Source organism: Canis lupus, chromosome 9, assembly GCF_003254725.2.
Source record: "Canis lupus dingo isolate Sandy chromosome 9, ASM325472v2, whole genome shotgun sequence".
NCBI classification, from domain to species: domain Eukaryota; kingdom Metazoa; phylum Chordata; class Mammalia; order Carnivora; family Canidae; genus Canis; species Canis lupus.
The window spans coordinates 45,151,761-45,179,088 of NC_064251.1; the positions used below are offsets into that span (position 1 = coordinate 45,151,761).

The window sequence follows — 27,328 nt, forward strand, 5'->3', positions numbered from 1 at the left end:
TTAGTTTTGGCTCAGGTCATGATTTCATGGGTTATGGGATGGAGTCCCTCATTGAGCTCCATGCTCAGCATGGAGTCTGCTTGTGATTCTTTCTCTTCTCTCTCTCCTCTCCCTCTGCCCCTTCCCTGCTCTCACACACTCTCTCTTAAATAAATAAGTAAACCTTAAAAAAAAAAAAAAATCAGGGGAGCCTGGATGCCTCAGTCAGTAAAGCATGTGACTCTTGATCTTGGGATCATGAGTTTGAGCCCCACACTGGATGTAGAGATTACTTCAAAAATATATTTATTTACAAATCAATGTGGCAAAAATATTCATAGAGAAAGCTGAGCTAATCATACGAATGACTTACAAAACAGGGAATATAACATATGATAACAAATATTTGAAAAAATGTTTAACCTCTGGAAAAAAGGTATATTAAAATGATAAAATATTAGTGGTTAAGAGACAGGGTTCTGGGGTTAGACATCAGGCCTATAATCTTGTGTAACTCATTCTACTTCTCTGAGCCTCAATTTTCTTTGTAAAACAGAGATGATAATAATAATACCAGAGGAGTGATGGAAAGATCAAGTAATGTAATGTATGTAAAGTACTCAGCACAGCTCCTGGTACATAGTAAGTGTTCTATAAACAATAGCTCTTATAATAAAGAATATGAATGATGATTATGATATTCAGTGCTGATGAGAGTACGGTAGAGCCAACATTTTTATGCACCTGACCTCTGACATATTTCACACTTAATCAACAAAGTTAGATTCAACCTTTCTGGAGGACAATTTAGCAATATGTACCCAGAGTCTTAAGGTGGTCATATTCTTTAGGCTTCTGGAAACAGAAAGGTTTAAAAACAATGGAGGAACTCAAATTGGAAAAGTCTGCTAAATAATACCAATATCCATCGATTCATCCATCCATTGATTCATGTTTTTGACCCTGGTGATACAAAAGTATGAAAACAGACCTAGTTCCTGGCTTAAAGGTTAGTTGGAGAGATAAGCAAACAATCAAGTACATTAAGGAGATAGAGCCATGATGGTTAAGTATAGGGTGCTATGGTGTGCATAGAAGGAGCACCTACCATGGTCTGAGAGTGGAGTCAGGGAAGCTTCCCAGAAGAAGTGACATTTAAGCTGAGACCTGAGGATGAGTAGGAATTAGTCAGGTAAAGAGATGAAGAAAAAGTGTTCCAGGTAAAGGGAACAGCATGTGCAAAAGCCTAGAGATCAAAGGGAGCATGGCATGTCAGCTTGACTAAGCAGTGTGCAAGGCAGGAACTTGGGAAAAGACAAGGCTGAAGAGGTAAAGCAAGGTTTGCTCTTTAAAAGTCTTGCTAGCAAAACTCTGGAAGTAGACTTTATTCTAAGGGCAATGCAAAGAATGTAAAAGCAATCAGTGCTAATAAATAGTCAACATTAATGATATATCAAGAGGATATATAGGTTGAAAAGAATGAACAAATAGCTCATAAAGTAGAAATACAGGATTGTAGTGAAGGTGGCATAACTCTAAGTTTTACTAAAAATCATTGAATTGTACAATTATTAAAATGGGTTTATTTTAGGCTTTGTAGACTATTGTAGGCTTTTTTTGTAAATAAAGCTATCTTTAAAAAAGTTAACAGAAATGCCTACTGAACATCTGAAAAATACTCAACTTGTCTAGTAATAAAATATATATATAATTAATGAGGTACTATTCTTTATCCTTGAAAATTAGTAATGATTAAATATGAAATGAGGATATCCAGTGTTAATAAGGCTAGGAGAAATGAGTATTCCTATACTATGATAGCTGAAATAAATGTTAATTGGAACCTTTCTAGAAAGTATAAATATACAACAGGAGTCTAAAAATTGTTTATACTGTATGATCCAGTAATTATATTTCTTGAAATCTTAATAAATGTTCCAAAATGCAGTCAATATTTATGGCCAGTGATGTTCACTGCAATGTGATTTATAACAGAAAAAAAAAAAGTTGGAAAAAATCCAGATGTTCAACAATAGTGGAATGGTTAGGACAAGTTACAATTGCCCAATGCAGCCATATTAGTGATATGGCGCTATACCTATGATATATATCAAACTGAAAAAGAATCAAATATGCCAAATTATACAGATATATTTCAGCTATGTAAAGTATATATACAATGATATAGCACATATCTCTCATTCTCTTTTCTGTGCTTTTCTGTATTTTCCAAAATTTACTACAAGGACTGTGTATTATTTTTACAGTATAAAAAAGTATCTAAAGCTGTCTTCAAAAAATTAAAAAGGATCACTTTTAAGTATTCACACTTCAGATAAATCAATTTCATATTTGCTACAGTTTTATTTTCTGTCTGGGGGAAAGGTGTGATCATATTTGAATATATGAATAACATATTTATCTAGCATCATATATGTAAATAAATTTCCCAGTTAATAAAAATGTGCATCAAAAACTTGAAAACTTCAGTGAAACTTGGATGGATATCTATCTCAAAATACAATTCACTTAATCCTGATTGCTTAAATGAAGACAAAACAAGATGAAGCTTTATTACGATTATTCAGGATCATTATTATGACCACATAAAAGTAGCTCTGAGGGACCACTGGTCTTAGGGACGTATTTGTCATTATATTAAGTAGTTTATAACTGCTAAATTTTTTCTTATGCCTGCTATTTATAAATCTTCTTCTTCCTCCCTTGCTATAAACCGTCAGCTAGCATTTCCCAGAACCATAAGCAGACTGCCTTCAGCAGCACCTGCCACACTTTCCATTCCTATTTTGCCATTGATAATCTTCTAAGAGTAAGAAAACTAAATATCCAAGTTTTAAGAATTATGTGTAAACTAAGAGATAATAGGCTTCAAATAAGGGTATCGCGTATCACCTAAAAATGATTTGTACAGACCAAGATTATTCTGTTCTACTTAAGGTTACAATATAAATGAACTGCAAAGAGAATGAGTTCTTTTTTTTTTTTTAAAGATTTTATTTATTTATTCATGAGAGACACACAGAGAGAGAGAGAGGCAGAGACACAGGCAGAGGGAGAAGCAGGCTCCATGCAGGGAGCCTGACATGGGACTTGATCCTGGGTCTCCAGGATCATGTCCTGGGCTGAAGGCAGTGCTAAACCGCTGAGCCACCTGGGCTGCTGGAGTTCTTGACTGTATCTCAAATCTTGATTATATCTCAAGTCTAGTTCTTTTACTATATTGGCAGTCAAGTTCTCAGGATCAGAAACTCATATGCTGTTTCATGAAAAGAGATGTGGACCAGGAGTCAAAGGCTATTTCATGAAAAGAGATGTGGACCAGGAGTCAAAGGAACTTAGTTCTAGGCAGGTTCTTACCCTAACCAGTTTTGTAACCTTTAGTCTTTTAACCTTGGTACTTGTCCTGCATAACTTATGAGGCTGCCCTAGAGTTAAATTAGATCACAAATGCAAAAACACTCTGAAAAGTATAAAGCACTAAAGTAAATATTTGTATGGTATTTCACTGTATTTATATGACCATGGATCAACATAGGTATCCATTCAGAAAATTCATACCAGAAAGAAGAGAATTTTTAATTGCCTCCTATTAATTAGGAAATATCTATTATCTCAGAAGTACAATACATTCCAAAGTTAGCATCTCTGATTCCTCCTCCCCTATATCCAAACAATTCCCAGGTCCTTTGTGTTTTCTCCAAAATCCCTCACATCTGTCCCTTTCTTTCCATTACCATGTCACATCCCCAGTTTAGGCCTTTATTATCTCACACCTGGGCTACTGTAACAGCCTCTAACTGACTCCACTCATGGCGTCCCTCTGCCTCTCTTAAATCCCTCTAGCTAATAGGTGCCACATCAATTTTCTTAAAACACCACTGTGATCATATCTGCTCAAAAACCTCTTTAGGCGCTCCACTAACCTTCCCTATCAAGTCCAAACTCCTAAACTCAGCAGTCCCGTGCAGTCCCAACTTCCTCTTCACCTTTATCTCTTACTATTCTTCCAAAGAAATCCATCCTTAAACTGGTCTAGTTAAGTTATTCAAATATGCTTTGTACTTTTCTGCCTGTAAATTTTGGTAATACAGTTTCTCTCCGCCTGGGATACTCTCTATTTCCCAGGCCCTACCCTAGACTATATTCTACCCATACTTCCAGGCTGAGTTTGAATCCATCAACTATATGTACTTCTCTTTGATTATCACAAAGGGAAAGATGGAAGATTCTAAAGTTAAATACATCTTCAACAACTGAGTGACTCTGGGCACATTAATTAATAGCTCTTGGCCTCATTTTATTTACTTGTAAGACAGGAATACTGGCAATTTCCTTTGGACATAATGTAAGGAGTAAATGAGTTAATCCACGTAAAGCACTTGGAATGATGCTTGGCATAGACAAGAATCCAAGAGATGTTAGATATTGTTATTATTACTCTTTCCGTTAGTGAATTTATCTTAATCTGAATTCAGCCAATACCTACGGCCATTACAAACTAGCTGTTCATGTACATACAGTACCATTACCCTCACTCTCCTTTTCTACTCTTTTTTTTTTTCTCCTTTTCTACTCTTACATCTCACATTTGTTCTTCTTTCTATTCCCTCCTAAGTTTACACAATACTAATACAAGGATTAATGTCTTATACATCTATCTGTAATAGTCATTCATAACCAGTAGGTGACCTATAGATTTGTTTAATCCCCAACGAATGAATACTGAAGAGCTGACAGTATTAAAATGCCCTATATCACCTATGGTGAAAAAGTAAAATAAAATGCTTAAAATTATTAATTTAAAAATCTAAATTTCCAGTCTTACAAAATTAAATCTCTCCTTTCATGATTCTCTAGATTGTTTTTGCTCTTTTATCTTCAAAGCAAACAACTCGACCTATTTATGCAACAAGAGATGCAAGAGCAAATATATGCAGGTCAGAGAGCAGCCAAATATTGGAACACAAGAACAAGACAATTGAGCTGAATATAGTTCTGGATGAAGTGAAATAGGAAGACAATTTAAGGGGAAAGGTAACTGGCTCATCAGTCATACACTGTTGACACACACACACACACACACCAGTCCTAGGATTCCTTTACACTCAGAGCCACATATAAACAGCTGAAATAACCAGGCTACTATAGCAAGTAGATGGAGAAATATCAGTCAGTTAGCTCACCAACTGAGCTTACCACATGAACAATTTAATTACCTATCTCAAAAGTGACTATATCATACTTCAATATTCTAATAACTAAGGTATGGCTAATTAAGTCATATCAAGTAGATATGGCCTTACTGTATACTAATCATTCACCTCAAGAAACTTAGTATGATAACTTGATATATATATATATGTTATTATAACATAAACTATTTTTAACAATGCCCAGGGAAATGATAGTATAATACTAGTTTCTAGTGTATTTGCATGACTCTACCAACTTTCAGTTGCTTTCTCAGCCAAGATCGGGCCTAGTGACCACTATCCTCAAAAGGGTTTACTAGTAGAGAGAAGATGGTCTAATGGAATGTTAACTTTACAAAAACCAGCATAAAGTACGTAAGAGAAAAAAATTATTAAGTTTCTGTCCATATGATACTTGTCTTCGGAGGATCCTAAAACATTTTACCAGCTTTGAAGTGCAATTATTCTCAAATCACAAAATCTTAAGAGTTGGAAAAAGCCTTAGAAGTCCCCCACTTCAGGAATTCTTTATATTATCTTCCAGGCAAAAGGTCCTCCAGCCTTTCTTTTAATACTTTAAGCAATGGACACTCACTATTTTTGCAAGGTTGTCCACTTTACTGTTACAAAATTCTTCCTTACAATACAATCATTGAACATCTGCCTCCCTGAACTTTTACTCAAAGATCCTAGTTCTGCTCTCTGGAATAATAAAAGTTAATCTCCAAAACAGAATCAATTCTAGAATTAGGATGTAATTGTCATTTTGGTTACACAAAATGCAAAAGAAGGCTCAGGAGAAAAAAAAAAAAAAAAAAGAACAGAAACCGCCACTATACACAACAAAATTCTGAAATTCAGGAAACTATGTTGAAATCACAAGCCACCATATTTTCAAGATACCAAAGCCCATGCCTCAGTGAACAAACAATATTAAGAATAACATGATGCTTTACAGCGAAAGGTGGTACAGTGTTTATTGAATACCTTTTGGCAACCTGAAACTACTAAACCCACCAACTCAAGTTTTAAAAATTACAATTCTGTAGGAAGTTCAGGATGGCTTTTCCAATTGCTCATATTATCATTCTATTTCCTTCTAAAATATCTGGATTTTTTTAAGAGATCCCATTTCGCCCCACTGGTGACATATTTATTTTTAATATTTTATTTTCTTAAATTAACATTTTCAAGAATAAAGCTTAAAAGAATGGGATGTAAAGGAGTGGGGGATGGGGCTAGGAGGGAAGTCAAAAAAGGGCCCAGCCGGAAAAGGCTGGTTACTGGGTAAGATTTTCCTTCTGGAAGCATGCTTCACTGGCATAGGTATCTAAAGGAGCCATACAAACACCACCCAATAATAGGAATGATCATGAACGATGAGTGTTATGGCATTAATGTCTGTTAAGATGTAAGTGAATTGGTACTGGTCAACAAGCAGCGCCAGATGCTTCAGGACCTCTTAAGAGGAAAGGTAAGGGGTCCAAGAAGCAGAGACCACGGCCACCCTCTGAGGGGAAGAAAAAGGGAAGAAACCAAGGAGTAACTACCAGCTCAGCAATCCAATGAAGCCCGAACAGTACCAGAGCACAAGAAAGACAGCAACGGACTAAGGAGAAGGCACACACCCCGAGAGCCCTGAAGAAGGGGGTGCAGTATGCGAATACTGAACGCATCCAGGAAATGGGTGTGGGTAAGGGGATGTGGTGGGTGTAAGGGGCAACGCAGGTGTCCCGTGGTCCTCTCCCTGCAGCAGAGCAACAGAGGGTTCGAGGAAGGGGGAGGGTGAAAAGCGAGAATGACTCATTCCCAAAAGGAAGTGTTCAAGCCATAGGAAAGCATGCCACGGGGGGGGGGGGGGGGGGGGGGGGGGGTTGTCCTCAGGGCGAGGACGGCGAGAGCCAGGTGCCCAGAGTGATGGGAGCAAAACCCAAAGTCCTGTAGCTCCCGTAGCTAGTCTTTAAGATAGGGGGTGTGGGGGGTTCGCGGCAGCCGAGTGCCAAGGCCTGGGAAGCGGCGCGGCGCGTGCGCAGTGGCGCTCGGCGGGACCCGCTGAGGCAAAGCGGAGCCGCAGTGACAGAAGCGAGCGGAGCCGCCGCCGGGTGGGACTCACCGAGGCGCAGGGGCTGGAGGTGGTGCTGGGGGTAGGCGACCGCTGGACCGTGACCAAAGCCATCTAGGCGCTGCTGGGTTGTTCCGGGCAGGGCATTCTTGTCCTGAGTTGGGGGGGGGGGGGGGTGACGGAGCCGGGATGGGGAAAGGGGTATGGGATGGGGGTGAGGGGAACGGGGAGAAGGAGGAGGCCGCGGGAACGGCCGCAGGCTCCGCACCCACCACCAGACTCTCGCCTACTGACGCGCGGAACGGGCGGCGGGCGGGCGAGCGGGCGGTTCGACAGCAGCGGGGCACAATGAGCGCTCCCAGTGCGCAGGCGCCACCTGTCAGCAACCGCCTCTCCCCTCGGCGCGCGCCGCCGCCTCGCCGTAACCCTTGAGTTGCCGGAAGCGGGCCGCCGCCCCTTCCCGGGTTTCCTCCTTTGCTCCAGACTCGCGCGGTTCGCCCGCGTCGAGAGGCTGGCTGTGAGGTGGGATGGGGGAGGGGCCCCGGGCCGGTTTAGGTGGGGGAGGGCCGCTGGAATCCGTACTCCTGAGAGACGACCATTTTATGAGGTGGGGGCGCGCGGCTTAGCCGATCTTAGTGAAAGGAAACGGAGGTGAAAATCCTGAGGCGAACACGTTGTTGTCTGGTGAGAAGGGGCTTCGCGGGGTTTCAGAGGCTTTCTCTAGGCGGGAGGGAGACTTCCTGGACTGGAGACCCTCCAGGCGCGACCAGGAGACGGGTTTATCCCCCTTTGGACTCGGCTCTCGGCGGCTTTTTCTGAACTTTACCACCCTGTGTCCATGGTTTTTTTTTTTTTTTTTTTTTTTTTTATGATGAGACTTTATGAAAGAAAGAAAGAAAGGTTTTTAATTTTATACCGTGGGAAGCTTCAGGGTACCCGTCAGGCTTCCCCTATTACCCTGGCCTCTCAGGACTCATTCAGTATTCCCAAGGTGGAGAGCAGGCTGCGTGAGCCCCGGAGGCCAAGAAAGCTGGGCTCACGGACTTAGAAGGGTCCAACCTGCTATTTACCTCCCACTTGTTTCCTGCTAGGTAGAAATTCTCTTAAATAGGATTTGCTTCTTGAGATTTTTTTTTTTTTCTCCTTTGGCTCTGGATTTCCTTATTGCTTAGACATATATGAGATGTAGATTATTAAATATTTTCCAGGAATACTTTCTAAAAGATAAACCGTCCACAGACTATAAACCAAGAAATTAATTTTAAAAAAATCAGGATTAAAAGGGGGAGGAGGATCTCACTATGCAAATACCACTGACTACACAGAGAAAGAGTTGACAAAGCTATTTCTCCGTTTGAGTGGATGCCCTGCAATATACCACCATACATATCAAAACTGTAGAAAACACACACATTAAGGAGTTTGCAGTTATTAAAGCCTCCTCCTTCTATTGTCACTCAAACTCTCTTGGATCCTTTAAACTGACAGGGCTGTCATGAGCTCTTTCTGGCTGCTGTATGGTTAAGTGCCACTAGAGCCCTCTGTGCTGAGCCTTTGTTCTCTCCCTGGGGCCCTGCGGTTGAAATAATTAGCAGGGAGGTTCCATCAAGAATCAGACACTGAGGGTCCCTGTACTGTACAGTCTTGTGTAGAATGAATTGCAGAGAAGCTAGCTGGTAGGCTTTTGCCCCCTGGTGGTGATGAAGAGTGCCTGCGAGACAAAATTAAACAAAGATGTATGGTTCACAGATTAAACAATCTGACTGTGTTGTTTTTTTTTTTTTTCCCCAGAGCTGCGTAGTAAACAGGAAAAGAAAAGACAAAGTTCAGAAATAAGAACTTTGAACCAATGCTTACGAGACCAAACAGGAAGCTACATGCATAACTAAGAAATGTACATAGCTGAAAGCAGAATGAACTCGCTTAAGTGAAACCTGTGGTGTAGAAACTATTCTAGAAAAAAAATATTGTACAAATCAACAGGTCTTAGTAATGTGCTTGTATGTTAATTTTCTTTGTGACTCAGGGATAGCAACACTGATTATCTGCTTTTGTGTGGCAACATAAATTCTTTTGGCAGATGACTTAATTCCATTAATCTTAGAGTGGGATAGATCACTACCATAGCAGTCAAAAGACCTGGCTTCTAGTTCCAACTCCGTAAAACTTAATTCAAATGGCTTAAAATTTTTGAGAATTAGTTTCTACAGTGGATCACTAACTCACAGGATTCTTGTGATCGAATGAGATGATGCATGATAAAGTACAGTATAAACTGTAAAACCCTGTATGTAATTCAGTTAACTTTATTATTCTCTAAAGTTTGTTCCAAGTTCAGTCAGCTTTTGTTGAGTGTACCCTATGTGTAGAAAACAGCATCAGGCTAAAAGGGAATAAAAAGGGCTTAAGAAGACATAATTCACACCTTTTCTTAATAGTAGGAAAAGTAGGTTAGTGGTGAAGACATGTCTCATCTGTAGGCAGATATAGAACATCTTTGTTAAGCATATCTGGGGTGATAAAATCCTGGTCAAAATTAGGATTCTAAAAAAATGGGATTATAAGGTATACAGATTCACATTAAGTCCATTTGTATCAGGAAGGTAATTTACTAAATTACAGAGGAAATATCTCTTCCTGGTATATAACCTTTTAAGGAAACTAAGATTTGGAAATTACTGGCACATGTTCATTAATTTAGTCACCATTAATTGAGAAAATGCTGAGTGTGTATTATATTGCTAGGCACTGTTTTTAAGAACAAATAAAAGTCTACCAGGGGCTCAAAGCCTGTTAGCAGGGAAAAACACACCAAATAATGACATAATGGTTTAGTGGTACTGTGGTTTCAATCACCTCTACTAGGCCTCCAAGGGAGATACATATACAGGAGAAGCCTAGATGTGTACAAAATGCTTTAAAAACACAGAGAAAGAGGTCTGGGAAAATTCACATTTTATGATACTGACTTTCAGGCTTTGGCTGCCGAGCTAGATCACATATGAGCATTTGAAATCTATGCTCTCTGCCCCATTTATCCCTCTTCCCTGGGCTCCATCCTGGTTTCTACTTGGTCTTCTGGTGATCTAAGTGTGGAAGTATCTCCTTCTAATAGAGAAAAGATCCTAGAATCTTCTTAGTATGTGAGTTGAATTTGAGAAGAGAGAGACCAAGAAAAAAGAGAGAGAGAGAGGCCAAGTGTAAGATTCCCAAAAGAGGAACCCAGAGACAGAAGTCCTCCTAGTTCTATTTATGGAAACTTTTTTCTTCCCACCTGTGACCTGTGATAATGGAGGCCTACTTGTGCCATTGGAACTCCTTTAACCCTTAACTTTTATCATCGCTTCTTAAGAGGTGAAATTATAGGGGAACTTTTGAAATTCTTGAGGTCAGAATTTGAAAACTTTGAGAGCTTGATGAAAACTATTAATTCTCTCTCCAGAAAGATATACTTGCACATTTCACATACTCACTGAAATCCATTGAGAGTCCCCAGGTTAAGAATCCCGATCTAAGGCTTAAAACAGTGCTTCTCAACCTTTTTTCATATCATTACATCCATAGAAATGATATTTGTATAGCACACTGGGATAAATTAAAGGGGATTTGGAGGCAACTCTATGGGGCTTGGTGAAAAAAAATACTATATAATATAATGATAAAAATAAACTAAAAAATAAACATATTAAGGATAATATTAAATATTGCATTTATATAAGCTTCAAAATAGTCTTCTCAGAAATTTAGTGAAAAAACCTGAGGTTGCTTCTATAAACATAACATTTTTTTATGTAGGTTTTAAAAAACATTATTACAATATTATTGACTGTATTCTCTATGCTGTACTTTTCACTTCCATGACTTAATTATTTTATAACTGGAAGTTTTTGCCTCTTAATCCCCTTCACCTATTTCATCTGAACCCCTACCTCCCTCCTTCTGGCAACCACATTTGTTCTCTGTATTTATGAGTCTATTTGTGTTTTTTGTTTATTTGTTTTGTTTTTTGGATTCCACACATAAGTGAAATCATATGGTATTTGTCTTTGGCTTATTTCACTTAATATAATACTCTTCACATCCATCCATGTTGTTGCAAGTGGCAAGATTTCATTCTTTTTTATGGCTGAGTAATATTCATATGTATACGTATTCATATCTATTCTATCACATTTTCTTTATCGATCCACCTATCAATGGACACTTGGGTTGCTAACCTATCTTGGCTATTGTAAATGCTGCAATAAACATAGGGGTGCATATGTCTTTCCAAATTGGTATTTTCATTTTCTTTAGGTAAATTCCCAGTAGTAGAATTACTAGATCATATTGTAGTTTTATTTTTGATATTTTGAGGAATCCCTATACTATTTTCCACAGTGGTTGCACCAATTTACCTTCCTACCAACAGTGAACAAGGGTTCCCTTTTCTCCACATCCTCACCAACACTTGTGATTCATGTCTCCTGATACTAGCCGTTAAGACTGGTGTGAGACAATATTTCATTGTAGTTGTGATTTATCTTTCCCTGATTATTATTGATGTTGAGCATCTTTTCATGTGTCTATTGGCCATCTGTATGTCTTTGGAAAAATGTCTAGTCAGGTCCTCTGCCTATTTTTTAATCAGATTGTTTTTTTAGTGTTTAGTTGTATAAGTTCTTTGTATAATTTAGATATAAACTCCTTATTGGTTAATTTGCAAATATCTTCTCCCATTTAGAAGGTTGCCATTCTGGTTTGGTTTTGGTTCCCTTTGCTGTGCAAAAGCATTTTATTTTGGTGTATTCCCAATAGTTTATTTTTGCTTTTGTTTCCCTTGTTTGAGGAGGCATATCCATAAATATGTTGCTAAGGTCAATGTCCAAGAGATTACTACTTATGAATTTTATGGTGTCAGGTCTCACATTTAGGTCTTTAATTCATTTTGAGTTTATTTTAATGTGTGGTATAAAAAAAGTGGTCTAGTGATCCCTGGGTGGCGCAGCGGTTTGGTGCCTGCCTTTGGCCCAGGGCGCGATCCTGGAGACCCGGGATCGAATCCCATGTCAGGCTCCTGGTGCATGGAGCCTGCTTCTCCCTCTGCCTATGTCTCTGCCTCTCTCTCTCTCTCTCTGTGTGACTATCATAAATAAATAAATAATTTTTTAAAACATTAAAAAAATAAAAATAAAAAAGTGGTCTAGTTTCATTCTTTTGCATGTAGAAGTCCAGTTTTCTCAGCACCATTTATTGAAGAGACTGTCTTCATTTTATGTTCTTGCTTCCTTTGTCAAAGATTAATTGACCATATAAGCATGGGTCTGTTTCTGGGCTATTTTGTTCTATTGATGTGTCTATTTTTGTGCCAGTACTATACTGTTTTGATTATGATAGCTTTGTAGTATATCCTGGAATCTGGGATTGTGATACCTCTAGCTTTGTTCTTCTTTCTCAGGATTGCTTTGTCTATTCAGGGTCTTGTGTGGTTCCATACAAATTTCAGGATTATTTGTTCAAGTTCTGTGAAAAATGCTGTTGGTATTTTGATAGGGATTACGTCAGATTTGTAGATTGCTTTGTGTAGTATGGACATTTTAACAATATTAATTCTTTCTATCCATGAACATGGTATATCTTTCCATTTGTTTGTGTTATTTTCAATTTCTTTCATTGGTGTCTTATATTATTCAGAGTATAGGTATTTCACCTTCTTTGTTAAATTTATTCCAAGGTATTTTATTCTTCTTGATGTGATTATAAACAGGAGTATTTTTAAATTTCTCTTTTTGCTACTTTGGTATTAGTGCACACAATTGTAACCGATTTCTGCGTATTAAGTATGTACCCAGGGGATCCCTGGGTGGCTCAGCGGTTTCGCGCCTGCCTTTGGCCCAGGGCGTGATCCTGGAGTCCCGGGATTGAGTCCCACGTTGGGCTCCCGGCGTGGAGCCTGCTTCTCCCTGTGTCTCTGCCTCTCTCTCTTTCTTCTCTCTCTCTCTATGTCTGTCATAAATAAATAAAAATAAATTTTAAAAAAAAGTATGTATCCTGCAACTTTACTGAATTCATGTATTACTTCTAATAGTTTTTTGGTGGATTCTTTAGGGTTTTCTATATAAAATATCATGTCACCTGCAAATAGAGATAGTTTTACCTCTTCTTTACCAATTTGGATGCCTTTTATTTCTTTTTCTTGTCTGATGGCTGTGGCTAGGACGTCCATTACTATGTTGAATAAAAATAGGGAGAATAGACATCCTTGCTTGTTCCTGATCTTAAAGGAAAAGCTTTCAGTTTTCACCATTAAAGATGATGCTAGCTGTGGGCTTTTCATTTATGGCCTTTGTGATGTTGAGATATGTTCCTTCTAAACCTACTTTGTTGAGAGTTTATATCATGAGTGGATTTTGTATTTTGTTAAATGCTTTTCTGCATCTATTGAGATGATCATATAGTCTTCATCCTTCCACTTGTTAGTGTGATATATCACATTGATTGGATTATGAATATTGAATCATCCTGGACTAAATCCCACTTGATTGTGGTGAATGATTCTTTCAATCTATTGTTAAGTTTGGTTTGCTAATGTTTTGTTGAGGATTTTTGCATCTATGTTCATTGGAGAAATTGGCCTGTAGTTTTCTTCTTTTGTAGTGTCTTTACATTGTTTTGGTATCAGGGTAACTCTGGCCTCATAGATTGAATTTGGAAATTTTTCTTTCTCTTCTATTTTTTGGAATAGTTTGAGTAGAATAGGTATTAACTCTTCTTTAAATGCTTGGTAGCATTCAGCATTGAAGACATCCAGTCTTGCACTTTTATTTATTGGGAGTTTCTGAGGACCTACTCAATTTCATTACTAGTAATCAGTCAGTTCACACTTTCAATTTCTTCCTGATTCCATTTTGAAGACTGTATGTTTGGGGGAATTTATCTGCTTCTTTTAGGTTGTCCAATTTGTTGGCATACAATTTTTCATAGTTTTCTTTTATAATCTTTTGTGTTTCTGTGGTGTTGGTTGTTATTTCTCATCTTTCATTTCTGATCTTTTTAATTTCAGTCCTCCCCTTTTTTTCTTGATGAGTCTGGGTAAGATTATCAATTTTGTTTATCTCCAAAGAATCAACCACTGGATTCATTTAACTTTTCTTTTGTTGTTGTTTTTTGTTTTTCTGCAAGCGTATTTCTCCTTTTTAAATTTAAATTCAATTAGCCAACATATAGTACATCATTAGTTTCAGATGTAACGTTCAATAATTCATCAGTTGTGTATAACGCCCAGTACTCATCACATCACATGCCTCCCTTAATGCCCATCACCCAATTACCCCATCCCTCCTACCACATCCCCTCCAGCAACCCTCAGTTTGTTTCCTATAGTTAAGAGTCCCTCCTGGTATTTCTTCCTCTCTGATGACTTCCCATTAAGTTTTCCCTCCCTCCCTGTACAATCCTCTGAACTGTTTCTTATATTACATATGTGAGTGAAACCATATGATGATTGTCCTTCTCTTATTGACTTATTGCAAAATAAGTTTTGATTTTTTTCTATTGATTTTTTTAGTTTCTGTTTCATTTTTTTCCACTCTAGTCTTTGTAATTTCCTTTATTCTGCTAACTTTAGGCTTTATTTGTCCTTCTTTTTCTAGTTCCTTTAGGTGTAAGTTTACATTGTTGTTTCGAGACTTTTCTTGTGTCTTGAGGTGGACCAGTATCACTAAAAAATTCCCTGCTTCTGCTACATCCTAAAGATTTTGGACTATTGTGTTTCCATTTTCATTTGTCTACATGTTTTTGTTGTTGTTATTGTTGTGTAGTTTTTATTTCATAATCAGAAACTTAACTCTGCAATCCAGCTAGACTTTGAAGGGAGTAAGGAAAATATGGAACCTACTTTGTGCAGTGAGAACACAAAGATTATAGGATATTTCAAGCAGATGGGGGTGAAGGGGTGCTCTCCTGAGCTACAGAAGGAATGGTCTAGTAGTTAAGATAAAACACAAGTCAAATTTATTAGATTTGTCCACAGTAAGCAATACTGATCTTCTTGCTGGTTCTGCCATTCCTGGACCCAAAGCTCTCCATGGCTTCCACGATATTCATGCCCTCTTTCACCTTGCCAAAGACCACATGCTTGCCATCTAATCTTTCAGTCTTGGCAGTGCAGATGAAAAACTGGGCACCATTTGTTTAGGGTCCAGCATCTGGACAAGATGCCAGGACCTGTGTGCTTAAGGATGAAATTCTCATCATCATATTTCCCCCCATGGATGGATTTGCCACTAGTGCCATAACAGCCTGTGAAGTCACTACCATGGCACATAAATCCCAGAATAATCCTGTGAAAACTGGAAACTTTATAACCAAATCCTTTCTCCTCAGTGCTCAGAGCACAAAAGTTCTCTGCTGTCTTTGGAACTTTGTCTGCAAACAGCTCAAAGGAGGTGCAGCCAATAAAGATGGCAGGTCTTTAGAGACTTGCCATCCATAGCAATGTTGAAGAACATGGTGGAGTTGACCATGGCTGGGTGACATGGGCAGCTCTGGGGTGGTGGCATCTGCAAGGTTGTCTCCATGTATATTTTTATTTCCTCTTTGATTTCTTTGTTGACCATTGGTTGTTTAGTAGCATGTTGTTTAGCCTCAATGTGTTTGTGTTTTTTCCATCTTTTTTCTTTAAAAAGAAATATTTTATTTATTCATGAGAGACACACAGTGGCAGAGACACAGGCAGTGGGAGAAACAGCCTCCCCACGAGGAGCCCAACATGGGACTCAATTCTGGGACTCCAGGACCATGTCCCCAGCTGAAGGCAGCCACTCAACCACTGAGCTCCCTCCCCCGCCCCGCCCCAGCATCCCCATCTTTTTTCTTATAATTGATTTTTAGTTTCATACTGTTGTGGTCAGAAAAGATGCTTGATATGATTTCAGTCTTCTTAAATTTATTGAGACTTGTTTTGTGGACTAACATGTGATCTATCCTGGAGAATATTCCATGTGCACTTGAAAAGAATGTCTATTCTGCTATTTGGGGATGGAATGTTCTATATATATCTGTTAATCCAGCTGGTCTAATGGGTTATTCAAAGCCACTCCTTCCGTATTGATTTTCTGTCTGGATGATGTATTCATTGATGTAAGTGGCATATTTAAGTTTCCTACTATTATTGTATTACTATCAATTTCTCCCTTTATAGCTATTAATATTTGCTTTATATACTTAAGTGCTTCCATGTTGGGTGCACAGATATTTACAATATCATTTCTCTTATTGGATTGATTCCTTTGTCATTAGGTAATGCCCTTTTTCTCTATCTTATTAATTCTTTCAAAGAACCAACTCCTGGTTCTGTTGATCTGTTCCACAGTTCTTCTGGTCTCGATTTCGTTGAGTTCTGCTCGAATCTTTATTAACTCCCTTCTTCTCTTGGGTGTAGGATCTATTTGCTGTTTTTTCTCTAGCTCCTTTATGTGTAAGGTTAGCTTTTGTATTTGAGTTCTTTCCAGTTTTTGAATGGATGCTTGTATTGCGATGTATTTCCCCCTTAGGACTGCTTTTGCTGCATCCCAAAGATTTTGAACGGTTGTATCTTCATTCTCATTAGTTTCCATGAATCTTTTTAATTCTTCCTTAATTTCCTGGTTGACCCTTTTATCTTTTAGCAGGATGGTCCTTAACCTCCACGTGTTTGAGGTCCTTCCAAACTTCTTGTTGTGATTTAGTTCTAATTTCAAGGCATTATGGTCCGAGAATATGCAGGGGACAATCCCAATCTTTTGGTATCGGTTCAGACCCGATTTGTGTCCCAATATGTGGTCTATTCTGGAGAAAGTTCCATGTGCGCTTGAGAAGAATGTGTATTCAGTTGAGTTTGGATGTAAAGTTCTGTAGATATCTGTGAAATCCATCTGGTCCAGTGTATCATTTAAAGCTCTCGTTTCTTTGGAGATGTTGTGCTTAGAAGACCTATCGAGTATAGAAAGAGCTAGATTGAAGTCACCAAGTATAAGTGTATTATTATCTAAGTATTTCTTCACTTTGGTTAATAATTGATTTATATATTTGGCAGCTCCCACATTCGGAGCATATATATTGAGGATTGTTAAGTCCTCTTGTTGAATAGATCCTTTAAGTATGATATAGTGTCCCTCTTCATCTCTCACTACAGTCTTTGGGGTAAATTTTAGTTTATCTGATATAAGGATGGCTACCCCTGCTTTCTTTTGAGGACCATTCGAATGGTAAATGGTTCTCCAACCTTTTATTTTCAGGCTGTAGGTGTCCTTCTGTCTAAAATGAGTCTCTTGTAGACAGCAAATAGATGGGTCCTGCTTTTTTATCCAGTCTGAAACCCTGCGCCTTTTGATGGGGTCATTAAGCCCGTTCACATTCAGAGTTACTATTGAGAGATATGAGTTTAGTGTCATCATGATATCTATTCAGTCTTTGTTTTTGTGGACTGTTCCACTGAACTTTTTCTTAAAAGGGAATTTTAAGAGTCCCCCTTAAAATTTCTTGCAGAGCTGGTTTGGAGGTCACATATTCTTTTAGTTGCTGCCTGTCTTGGAAGCTCTTTATCTCTCCTTCCATTTTGAATGAGAGCCTTGCTGGATAAAGTATTCTTGGTTGCATGTTCTTTTCATTTAGGACCCTGAATATATCCTGCCAGCCCTTTCTGGCCTGCCAGGTCTCTGTGGAGAGGTCTGCTGTTACCCTAATACTCCTCCCCATAAAAGTCAGGGATTTCTTGTCTCTTGCTGCTTTAAGGATCTTCTCCTTATCTTTGGAATTTGCAAGCTTCACAATTAAATGTCGAGGTGTTGAACGGTTTTTATTGCTTTTAGGGGGGGATCTCTCTATTTCCTGGATCTGAATGCCTGTTTCCCTTCCCAGATTAGGAAAGTTTTCAGCTAGAATTTGTTCAAATACATATTCTGGCCCTCTGTCCCTTTCGGCGCCCTCGGGAACCCCAATTAAACGTAGGTTTTTCTTCCTCAGGCTGTCGTTTATTTCCCTTAATCTATCTTCATGGTCTTTTAATTGTTTGTCTCTTTTTTCCTCAGTTTCCCTCTTTGCTATCAACTTGTCTTCTATGTCACTCACTAGTTCTTCCACCTCGTTAACCCTCGTCGTTAGGACTTCTAGTTTGGATTGCATCTCATTCAATTGATTTTTAATTTCTGCCTGATTAGCTCTAAATTCTGCAGTCATGAAGTCTCTTGAGTCCTTTATACTTTTTTCTAGAGCCACCAGTAGCTGTATAATAGTGCTTCTGAATTGGCTTTCTGACATTGAATTGTAATCCAGATTTGTAACTCTGTGGGAGAGAGGACTGTTTCTGATTCTTTCTTTTGAGGTGAGGTTTTCCTTCTAGTCATTTTGCTCAGTGCAGAGTGGCCAAAAGCAAGTTGTATTGGGAAAAAGAGAAAAAGAGAGGAGAGAAAGAAGGAAAGAAAAGAGAAAGAGAAAAAAAAAGGGGGAAGAGAAAAAAAAAACGAAAGAAAAAAAAAGAAGAAAAAGAAAGGAGAAAAAAAAAAAGGGGGGGTGGGGGAAGGAAACAAATCAAAAAGCAAAACAAAACAAAACAAACAAAAAAAAAACCAAAACAAAACAAACAAAAAAAAAAAAAACCAAAAAAAAAAAAAAAAAAAAAAGAACCACGGGGGAGTATCTTCTGATTCTGTGTTCTTTAAGTCCCTTGGCTTCTCCTGGAAGTTGTCCGTCTAGCTGGTGTTCTGGGGGAGGGGCCTGTTGTGCTGATTTTCAGGTGTTAGCAGTTGGGGGAGCTGCTGTGCCCCTGCCTGGTGCAGGGCTCGGTGGGGGTTGTTTACCCCGTGAGGCCGCAGGAGGAACAGCCCCAGTGGCGGGGCAGCTCTGGAAACCTGGATTCAGCTCCGGCAGGAACTCCGTCTGCAGGGCCTGGAGGCTCCGGGGCGGGGCCGCTGATCTGCTCAGCTCGGGGCAGGAGCGTCCTTGCTGTCCTGGGCCCTCCCGGCCTCTGCCTGTCCCGGAGGAGGCCGGATCCTGGGCTGTGTCCCGGCGCCCTGTGCTCCGGGGCCTGCGCTGGTGGATTCGCGCTCCCGGGCCGCGCAACCCCCTCCGCGGAGCTGCCGCCCGAGCCCCTCCGAGCTGCTCCTGGAACCGCGCAGGCCCCTCTGCACGGAGCCTCTTCCTCTGCCCGAGCCCGGCCGAGCTGCTCCCGGGGCCGCGCAGCCCTCTCCGCGCAGCCCCCTCCGCGGAGCCGCCGCCCGAGCCCCCCGAGCTGCTCCGGGTCCCGCCGTGCGCGCTGCAGCCCTTAGGGAGCTCGGCGCACTCTCCAGGGCGCGCAGTTGCTGTTACTGTCCCGGGGAGCCCGAGGGCATCCCCTCCCTCCTGGGTCCTGCTCCAACTCCCCGCGAGCCCCTTTCCGCCCGGGAAGGTCGGTGCAGCTCCTGCGTCTCCGGGACGGGGCTCTCCTGTCCTGGGGACACTCGCCCCGGCCTCAGCCCGGCTCCTCGCTGGGCCCCTCCCCCTTGGAGGCCTTTGTTCCTTTATTTCTTTTTCCCCGTCTTCCTACCTTGATAGATGCGTGAACTCTTCTCACTGTTGCATTCCAGCTGGTCTCTCTTTAAATCTCAGGCCGAATTCATAGATTTTCAGGATAATTTGAAGGTTTTCTAGGTAGTTTGGTGGAGACAGGTGATTTGGAGACCCTACTCTTCCGCCATCTTGCTCCTCCCCCCCTTTTTCTCTTTTAAAGTCTCTTTTTTCTGATATAAGTATTACTACCCTGGATTTTTTTTTTTACTTCCATTTGCATGGAATATCATTTTCCTATCCCTTCATTTTCTGTCTATATGTGTCTTTAGGTCTGAAGTGAATCTCATAGACAGCATATAAATGCATTTTGGTTTTTTATCCATTAAGTCACCTGATGTCTTTAATTGGAGCATTTACATTTAAAGTAATTATTGATGGGTATGTACTTAATACCATTTGTTGTTTTCTGGTTGTTTTTGTAGTTCTTTGTTCCTTTTTCTCTTGCTCTCTTCCCTTTGGCTTGATGGCTTTCTTTAGTGTTATGCTCAGATTTCTTTATTTTTTGTGCATCGTAAGGTTTTTATTTGTGGCTACTGTGAGGATCGTGTATAAAATATGTGTATAGTAGCAATCTGTATTAAGTTGATGGTTTCATACTGTTGGTTTGTTGACTTCAGTTCACATGTGTGCTGAAGAACACATTCTAAAGGCACTACATTTTTACTCTCCATGTTTTATGTATGTGATATCTTATTCTACATCTTTATTTTGTGTATCCCTTGACTAATTTTTGTAGATATAATTGATTTTACTATTTTTGTGTTTTAACCTCCTTACTGGCTTTATAAGTGATTAATCTACTACCTTACTATATGTTTGCTTTTACCAGTGAGATTTTTTCATAATTTTCTCCTAGTTATGTTCTTCTCTTTCCATTAAAAGAACATACTCTTCCCTTCCCTGTAGGGGCATCTAAGTGGCTCAGTTGTTTAAGCATCTGAATCTTGGTTTCGGCTCAGGTCGTGGTCTCTGAGTTATGAGACCAAACCCCACTTTGGACTCCTTGCTGGGCATGGAGCCGCTTGGGATTCTTTCTCTTCCTCTCCCTCTGCCCTTTCCCCATCCTGCTCTCACTCTTGCTTTCTTAAAGAAGAAGAAGGAGAAGAAGAAGAAGAGGAGGAGGAGGAAAAAGAAGAAGGAGAACTTCCTTTAAACAAAAAATAAATACAAACAAAAAAAGGAATTTATTTTAACATTTCAGGTCATCATTCAGAATTTAAGATGAGATCAAGAGTTTCCCAGATAAACAAATGTTAGAGGAGTTTATCACCACTAAATCAGTCTTATAAGAAATGTAGAATTTTAGGATTGAAATGACTGCATGTAATTCCTGAACAAGACAATTTAACAATGATCACTTGGTAGTCATTATTGATGAGACTATAATTCATGTAACTAGGTGATGAATTTAAAATGATTTTCACAACAATTAAAAATGTACGAGTATAAATTATCTGTGACTCTAATAGCTCTTACTTTTTCCCATGGCAAATATAATGTGGCATTATCTTATAACATGACTGGATTTAAAATCCACTTAAACTTTTCGTATCAAGTATATATTACAAAATAATGATGAAGCTCTAATTTGCAGAGTATGACTGTGTTATTATAATGAAAATTCTGCAGCTAAGTTGGATGTAACTAAAAGGATACATCAGCTGTATACGAAGGTAAGAATTCAATATATATGAACAGAGGCAGATTGGGAGCTGAGTTCATAAGTATCTGGCAGGCCTTCCTGCCTTTCCTGGCCACACCTTGGGCTGTGAGTCCTGCCCTTTGAGTACCTGAAACTGCACTTTTTCAGCAGCTCCAAGGCTCTGAGCTTATGACAAGCAGCAATACTCACTGCAACTGGCTTTGGAAAGTGATGCCCTGGTAGTGGAATACTCCTTGGCTTTGCTTCTTTCTTAAAGAATGCCTGCTTTAATAAAGCAAGTTCTTCATTGTGCTTGCCTCCTGTGGGACCATGGGGGACACTAGGATCATAAGGCTCTTATTACTTTGGGCTACTCTCCGAGAATCCTTGGAAGAAATTGCTTCTGGTCAGGGGTGAATTATGTGGAGGCACCAACCACCCCAGTCATTCCAGGCCACTCAGAGCTGAATAGGTAACTATCTTGCAGCAGTACATCTATAACTCATTTATTACACACTAAATGAAGTGTGTCACTTAAAAGACTATGGTTTATATAGCTAAACTTATTAAAATATTCCTTACATTTGAAATGACTAGTTACAAAGTGATATAGCTATAAATTAATCAATACAGATAGAATATATAATAGGTGGAGTATGATTGAGTCATGTATTACCTTTACCTGGTTGTAATTTTTAATAAACTTTAGTAATCTTTTACTAACTTTAATAATCAGTGCCCAGATAGGGGCACAAATAGAAACCACACTAGTTATTTGAATAGATACTTTAACAAGAACTGTTAATTAGATATAAAGTTAAGTAGATGACTGCAAAGCTAAAAAGAGAAATCTAAGGTATGATAGAGGGACCAACTGTTACTGCATCTAGAGCTGGAGAAAAAAATAAAGGAAGCAAAGGAAAAAATTTACAAACTTAGAGGAGTGACCCCCCCCCTCCCACACACACACACACACAGAGCTAAAACTCAGATCTCTGGGAAGATGCTGCTTAGCTGATGTTGGTGCTTCTGAGCTTAGAGGAGAGACTACATTGGACCCAGACTTCTAATTTTTTTTTAAGATTTTATTTATTTTTTCATGAGAGACATACATAGGCAGAGACATAGGCAGAGGGAGAAGCAGGCTCCCTGTGGGGAGACTGATGCAGGACTCGATCCCAGGACCCTGGGACCACGACCTGAGCCAAAGGCAGACGCTCAACCACTGAGCCACCCAGGTGCCCTGGACCCAGACTTCTAAGGCAGGAACATTGTCTGGCTGGAGTTGGTGTCTTTGAGTCAATGAAATGTACAGGACTGTAGAAAAACTACAAACTGGATTTAGTCATTGCAACAGAAAGGACCTACTGCTAGGAGGATAAAGAAGCATTGCAGAGGTAAAGCACACAGGAACCAAAAGATTACAAGAAGCAGTCTTGAGATACACAGGAAGGAACAATTCTCTTCTCCTTCTTCAGTCTTGGGGTCTCCCTCTGGTGCCCCCAATTAGCAGAGCTTACCAGAACCCACTGGCAAGGCAAAAAAAATGTGGTTTTTAGAGTCTCAGCTCCAGCATCAAAGAAGAATACAAAAAGATGAGTTTAGTGCTGAGTTAATAATTTAGTAACTAACATTTGACTGATACTGAAATTGATACTAGAAATGGAGTTTAACTTTCATCCTCTAGTTTGCACATATTTTATGAAGACAGTTAAAGACCATACTACTTCCTGCTCCCCAAATCCAATAAGCATAATGTCATCAATGTACTGGACAAACTCAATGCTGATTGGAAGGTCAAGATGCTCAGTATCTCTGTGGACTGCATTATGGTAGAGAGCAGGAGAACTGAAATAGCCCTGGGGCAAGACAGTGAAATTATATTGTTGGCCCTGCCAAGTAAAAACCAATAGCCTCTGGTGTTCTCTCCAATTTGTATGGAGAAATAACCATTTGCTAGGTCAATAGCTGTATACAGGGTGGCAGGGATTGTGTTGAGTTGCTCTAATAAAGATATTACATATGGAAGGCAGCTGGAAACATCAGCTGATTAACTTTATAATAATTTACGATCATTCTCCAAAATCCATCTGCCTTCTTCATAAACCAAACAGGCAGGTTAAATTGGCATGAGATAGGTTTCATCACTTCCTGCTTCTTTCAGATCTTTGTTGGTGTTACTAATCTCTGTAATTCCCCATTCTGCCATCCCAGGAAAGCAAAATTGTTTACTCTTCTGGTATATATGTATGTAAGGGAGGGGACTTCCCAAGGGCTACAACTTGGCCTTTCATATTATAAGTGCCCTGGAAGCACTCCAATATTAAGAACTCTGAGAAGGCCAGCCCCGGTGGCGCAGTGGTTTGGCGCCGCCTGCAGCCTGGGGTGTGATCCAGGATTGGGTCCCACGTCAGGATTCCTGCATGGAGCCTGCTTCTCCCTCTGCCTGTGTTTCTGCCTCTCTCTCTCTCTCTCTCTGTCTCTGTCTCTGTCTCTCATGAATAAATAAATAAAATCTTAAAAAAAAAAAAAACTCTGAGAAAAGAAGAGTAACAAGAGAAACGTAAAAAACAACTAGGGAAGTGGGAGAAAAACTCAGATATTGTTATCCTGGAAGCCAAATGAAGAAAGTACAGTATTCCCCCACTATCTGAAGAAAGTACAGCATTCTTTTGAAACATTCTGTAAACCAGAATGATGCCAAGAAGTAATTACCATTTATATATATGGAAAAAATTTTTGAGCATTCCTAGACCCCAAAAATCAAATCTCTTAGGCTTTACTGATTTCTTATGACACATCTTGCTAATGGATACATAAAATACATTGAGATAAAATACAGATAGAGGCTCAGACATAGTTCAAAGCAACAGTTGCTGAAGGCTGAGCTATTGAGTGTGGTTCCTAGAGAAGGAGCTTAGGGTGTATGCTGCTGTATAGTGGCTCACTGCAAAATGCTGAATGCTATTTTGTACTTTTTGCCTTTTTTTGGTAAAAGCAAAAATCCTCTTCATATTTCTTTCCCTTAGGGAAACCAGGTGGTGGTCGATGCATCATCAAAATTAATGCTCAGTTATGACCTACCTCAGCAATACCCCAATTCAACTGTGTTCAGGCTTTTCACCACTGGCATAAATGGTGCTAATCTTAAAGGATCCTGCACCCCAAGTCAGTCAGCATTACAACAATACTTCATGAGACCCTCATGCTGTGCCATGTGCAGTTCAGTAATACTTGCTAAACATCCCAGCAAGCAAAATCTTCCAAATCCATGCAGAAGAAAGATCAGTGTGAAAATTCAAATGTCCTCCAGAAGTTTCTGGGTTCTCACCAGACCATCCTCCTTACTTTCTTTGTGGTGCTGTTGTCAACAGCTTTTGTCTTTCTAGCATACAATGCCTTCATAAACAGGATACAGGCAATACCAGTTGTTTATGTATCCACTCTAGAAACACCACAGCCAGGTTCTTATATCTCCACACATTCCTCCCCTCCCATTCATGGCTCTACAATCCTCACCAGCCTAAAGTCAGCTGCAACATTGGCTATGGAGTATAAGGTACTAACTTCCACTTGAACAAGTCCCCTTAACTGTAGAAGGCTGGAGATTTCTAGCCCTAGACCAGGAAGCCTAGCAGCAACCTCTACATTCATAAGCCCCTAAACAAGGCTTCTGAGAACTGTAAATAAAGGGTCCTAAACTGTTCCATTAAAAAAAAAGACTCAATTTCTCACCTGTCCACCATAAGCCCACACTTAAACTGGTAGATTGTAGTGGCATTTAGAGTCCCCAGGAATGAACATCACCTTAGTGCCAATGTTTAGAAATCCCTGAAAAACCTGAATATTTATTTTCCCTGGCACATAGTCATTTTAGGAGATGACCACAGATCCTGTGAAGAAGATTTGGAAGATTTTTCCCTATATACTGATGGCAGTGCTGCAGTTTCCTCCTTTAAGTAGATCCAACCTTGCCTTCAGTTATGGGGTTTAGGCCTAGAAACTGGTGAGATGTCAGAACTCTCCACTGTGGTTACTAGAGTCATATTTTTGGTCACCATATATGGATTTTTTTATACCATAGGTAGATGACCAACATTTCAGTAGGCTGGCCATCTCTTTTATTCCTAGAAACACCAGTCCTTTAACCACACAGATTGCTGAGAGTCAAAAAAAACATCTGATTACCACTGTATTTCCACTGCTCTTTATGGTAAATGTGTCTACTTAGGTAGTTAGGTAGGTAGTTAAACACTAATATTTGGCCTCTACTATCCTGAAATGGGTCATTCCATATGCCTATAGAAGAAAGCCACTATAGAGCTTTTCAAGAATATAAATACTCCCATCACTAATATACTTTTCAATGCTTTAGTAAAGTGTTGTCCCTTAGACAGAATTCTCTTAGAGGATGTACTTGGGGGGAGTGGATGTGCAAGTCAATATGCAATTAAATCTACTCCAATATTCCTATTTCCCTAAGCCTTGGTATTTCTTCTTACATTATGCCAAGGAAGTTCCAGTATCTCAGTTTAAGCACATGCTACTAAAGAGTCCAAGTTTCAGTGAATTTACCAAATAAATGATTAGTGTCACTTCCAGCTGTAGATGCTAAAACATTAAATCCTTAATTTCTGATAAGTGTACCCATATTAATAAATTCTAACAACTCAGCATTATATTCTGTGCTTCTTTCTTTAATTTCCTTATAATATACTCTCACACACATTCCTTGGGTTTCTGCCACTGTCTATGCAAATCATAAAATCTTTTGCTATAAAAACTATTTCTTCCTGGCCAGACTTTGTATTTGCACTGCTGGAGCATTTTAACATCTGATTGTAGTTATGAATCTCCTAGAAGTAAGAGGTGGTTATGGTGAGTCTTGAGGAAAATGGGCATCTCCTAGTAAGGCAACTGCCCCATCCATTTTTCATCCATTCTTCATCCATTCAGCCACTCTATGCATTTTAATGGGGAGCTTTTTTTTTTTTTAAGGTTATTTATTTATTCATGAGAGACACAGAGAGGCAGAGACATAGGCAGAGGGAGAAGCAGGCTCCCTGCAGGAGCCTGATGTAGGACTCAATCCCAGGACCCCAGGATTACAACCTGAGCGGAAGGCAGATGCTCAACCATTGGGCCACCCAGGTACCCCTTGATGGGGAACTTAATCCATATACATTTAGAGTAATTATCAATAGAGAAGAACTTAATAATATCATCTTGTTCATTGTTTTCTGGTGTTTCATAGTTCCTTTGTTGTTTTCTTCCTCTCTTACTGCCTTCCTTTGTGAATTGATAATTTTCCATAGTGGTATGCTTTGATGCCATTCTTTTTATCTTTTGTGCATCTACTGTAGATTTTGGCTTTGTGGTTACCAGGAAACATAGACTACAATAATTATTTTAAGCTGTTAACAATTTAATTTCAGTTACATATAAAAACTCTACCTTTTTACCCTCCTATTTTGTTTTTGATGCCACAATTTACATCTTTTTATATTGTATGTCCATTAGCAAATATTGTAGTTATAGTTATTTTTAATACTTCTGTCCTTTAACCTTAATACTAGAATTAACTGATTAATATACTACCACATTACGGTATTGAAATATTCTGAATTTGACTATATAGTTGTATTTATCAGTATGTTTTATGTTTTCATATATTTCATGTTACTAATTGGTGTCCCTTTTTGCCAGCTTGAAGAATTCCTTACAAATTTTTGTAAGACAGTTCTAGTAGTGGTGAACTCCCTCAGCATTTTTTTTGTCTGGGAAAGACTTTGTCTCTTCTTTATTTCTGAGGAGAATTTTGCCAGATAGAGTATTCTTGACTACTTTAAACATATCACCCCACTTTCT

General features: G+C 39.4%; 2 protein-coding genes and 1 pseudogene across 40 annotated transcripts in view; 1 reads left to right on the forward strand and 2 right to left on the reverse strand.

The window, feature by feature from the left end:
• The window catches only part of SSH2 (slingshot protein phosphatase 2), a 238,819-nt gene extending 231,203 nt beyond the window's left edge, over positions 1–7,616 (reverse strand). For all 4 annotated transcript variants that reach the window (XR_003147115.2, XR_003147114.2, XM_025476266.3 and 1 more), the window contains exon 1: positions 7,306–7,616. Coding sequence is in view for 2 of the 4 variants with exons in the window: in XM_025476266.3 (XP_025332051.1) it covers positions 7,306–7,368 (63 nt within the window). In the remaining 2 variants the exon portion in view is untranslated. The remainder of the gene's footprint in view (positions 1–7,305) is intronic.
• EFCAB5 (EF-hand calcium binding domain 5) overlaps positions 7,230–27,328 on the forward strand; it is a 181,287-nt gene continuing 161,188 nt past the window's right edge. For 22 of the 36 annotated variants that reach the window (XR_003147109.3, XR_007413226.1, XR_003147106.3 and 19 more), the window contains exon 1: positions 7,792–7,938. The gene's annotated coding sequence lies outside the window, so the exon portion shown is untranslated. The other 14 variants (XM_025476237.3, XM_025476244.3, XM_025476243.3 and 11 more) reach the window with 8 other exon arrangements.
• LOC112677621 (peptidyl-prolyl cis-trans isomerase A-like) lies at positions 15,184–16,042 on the reverse strand (annotated as a pseudogene).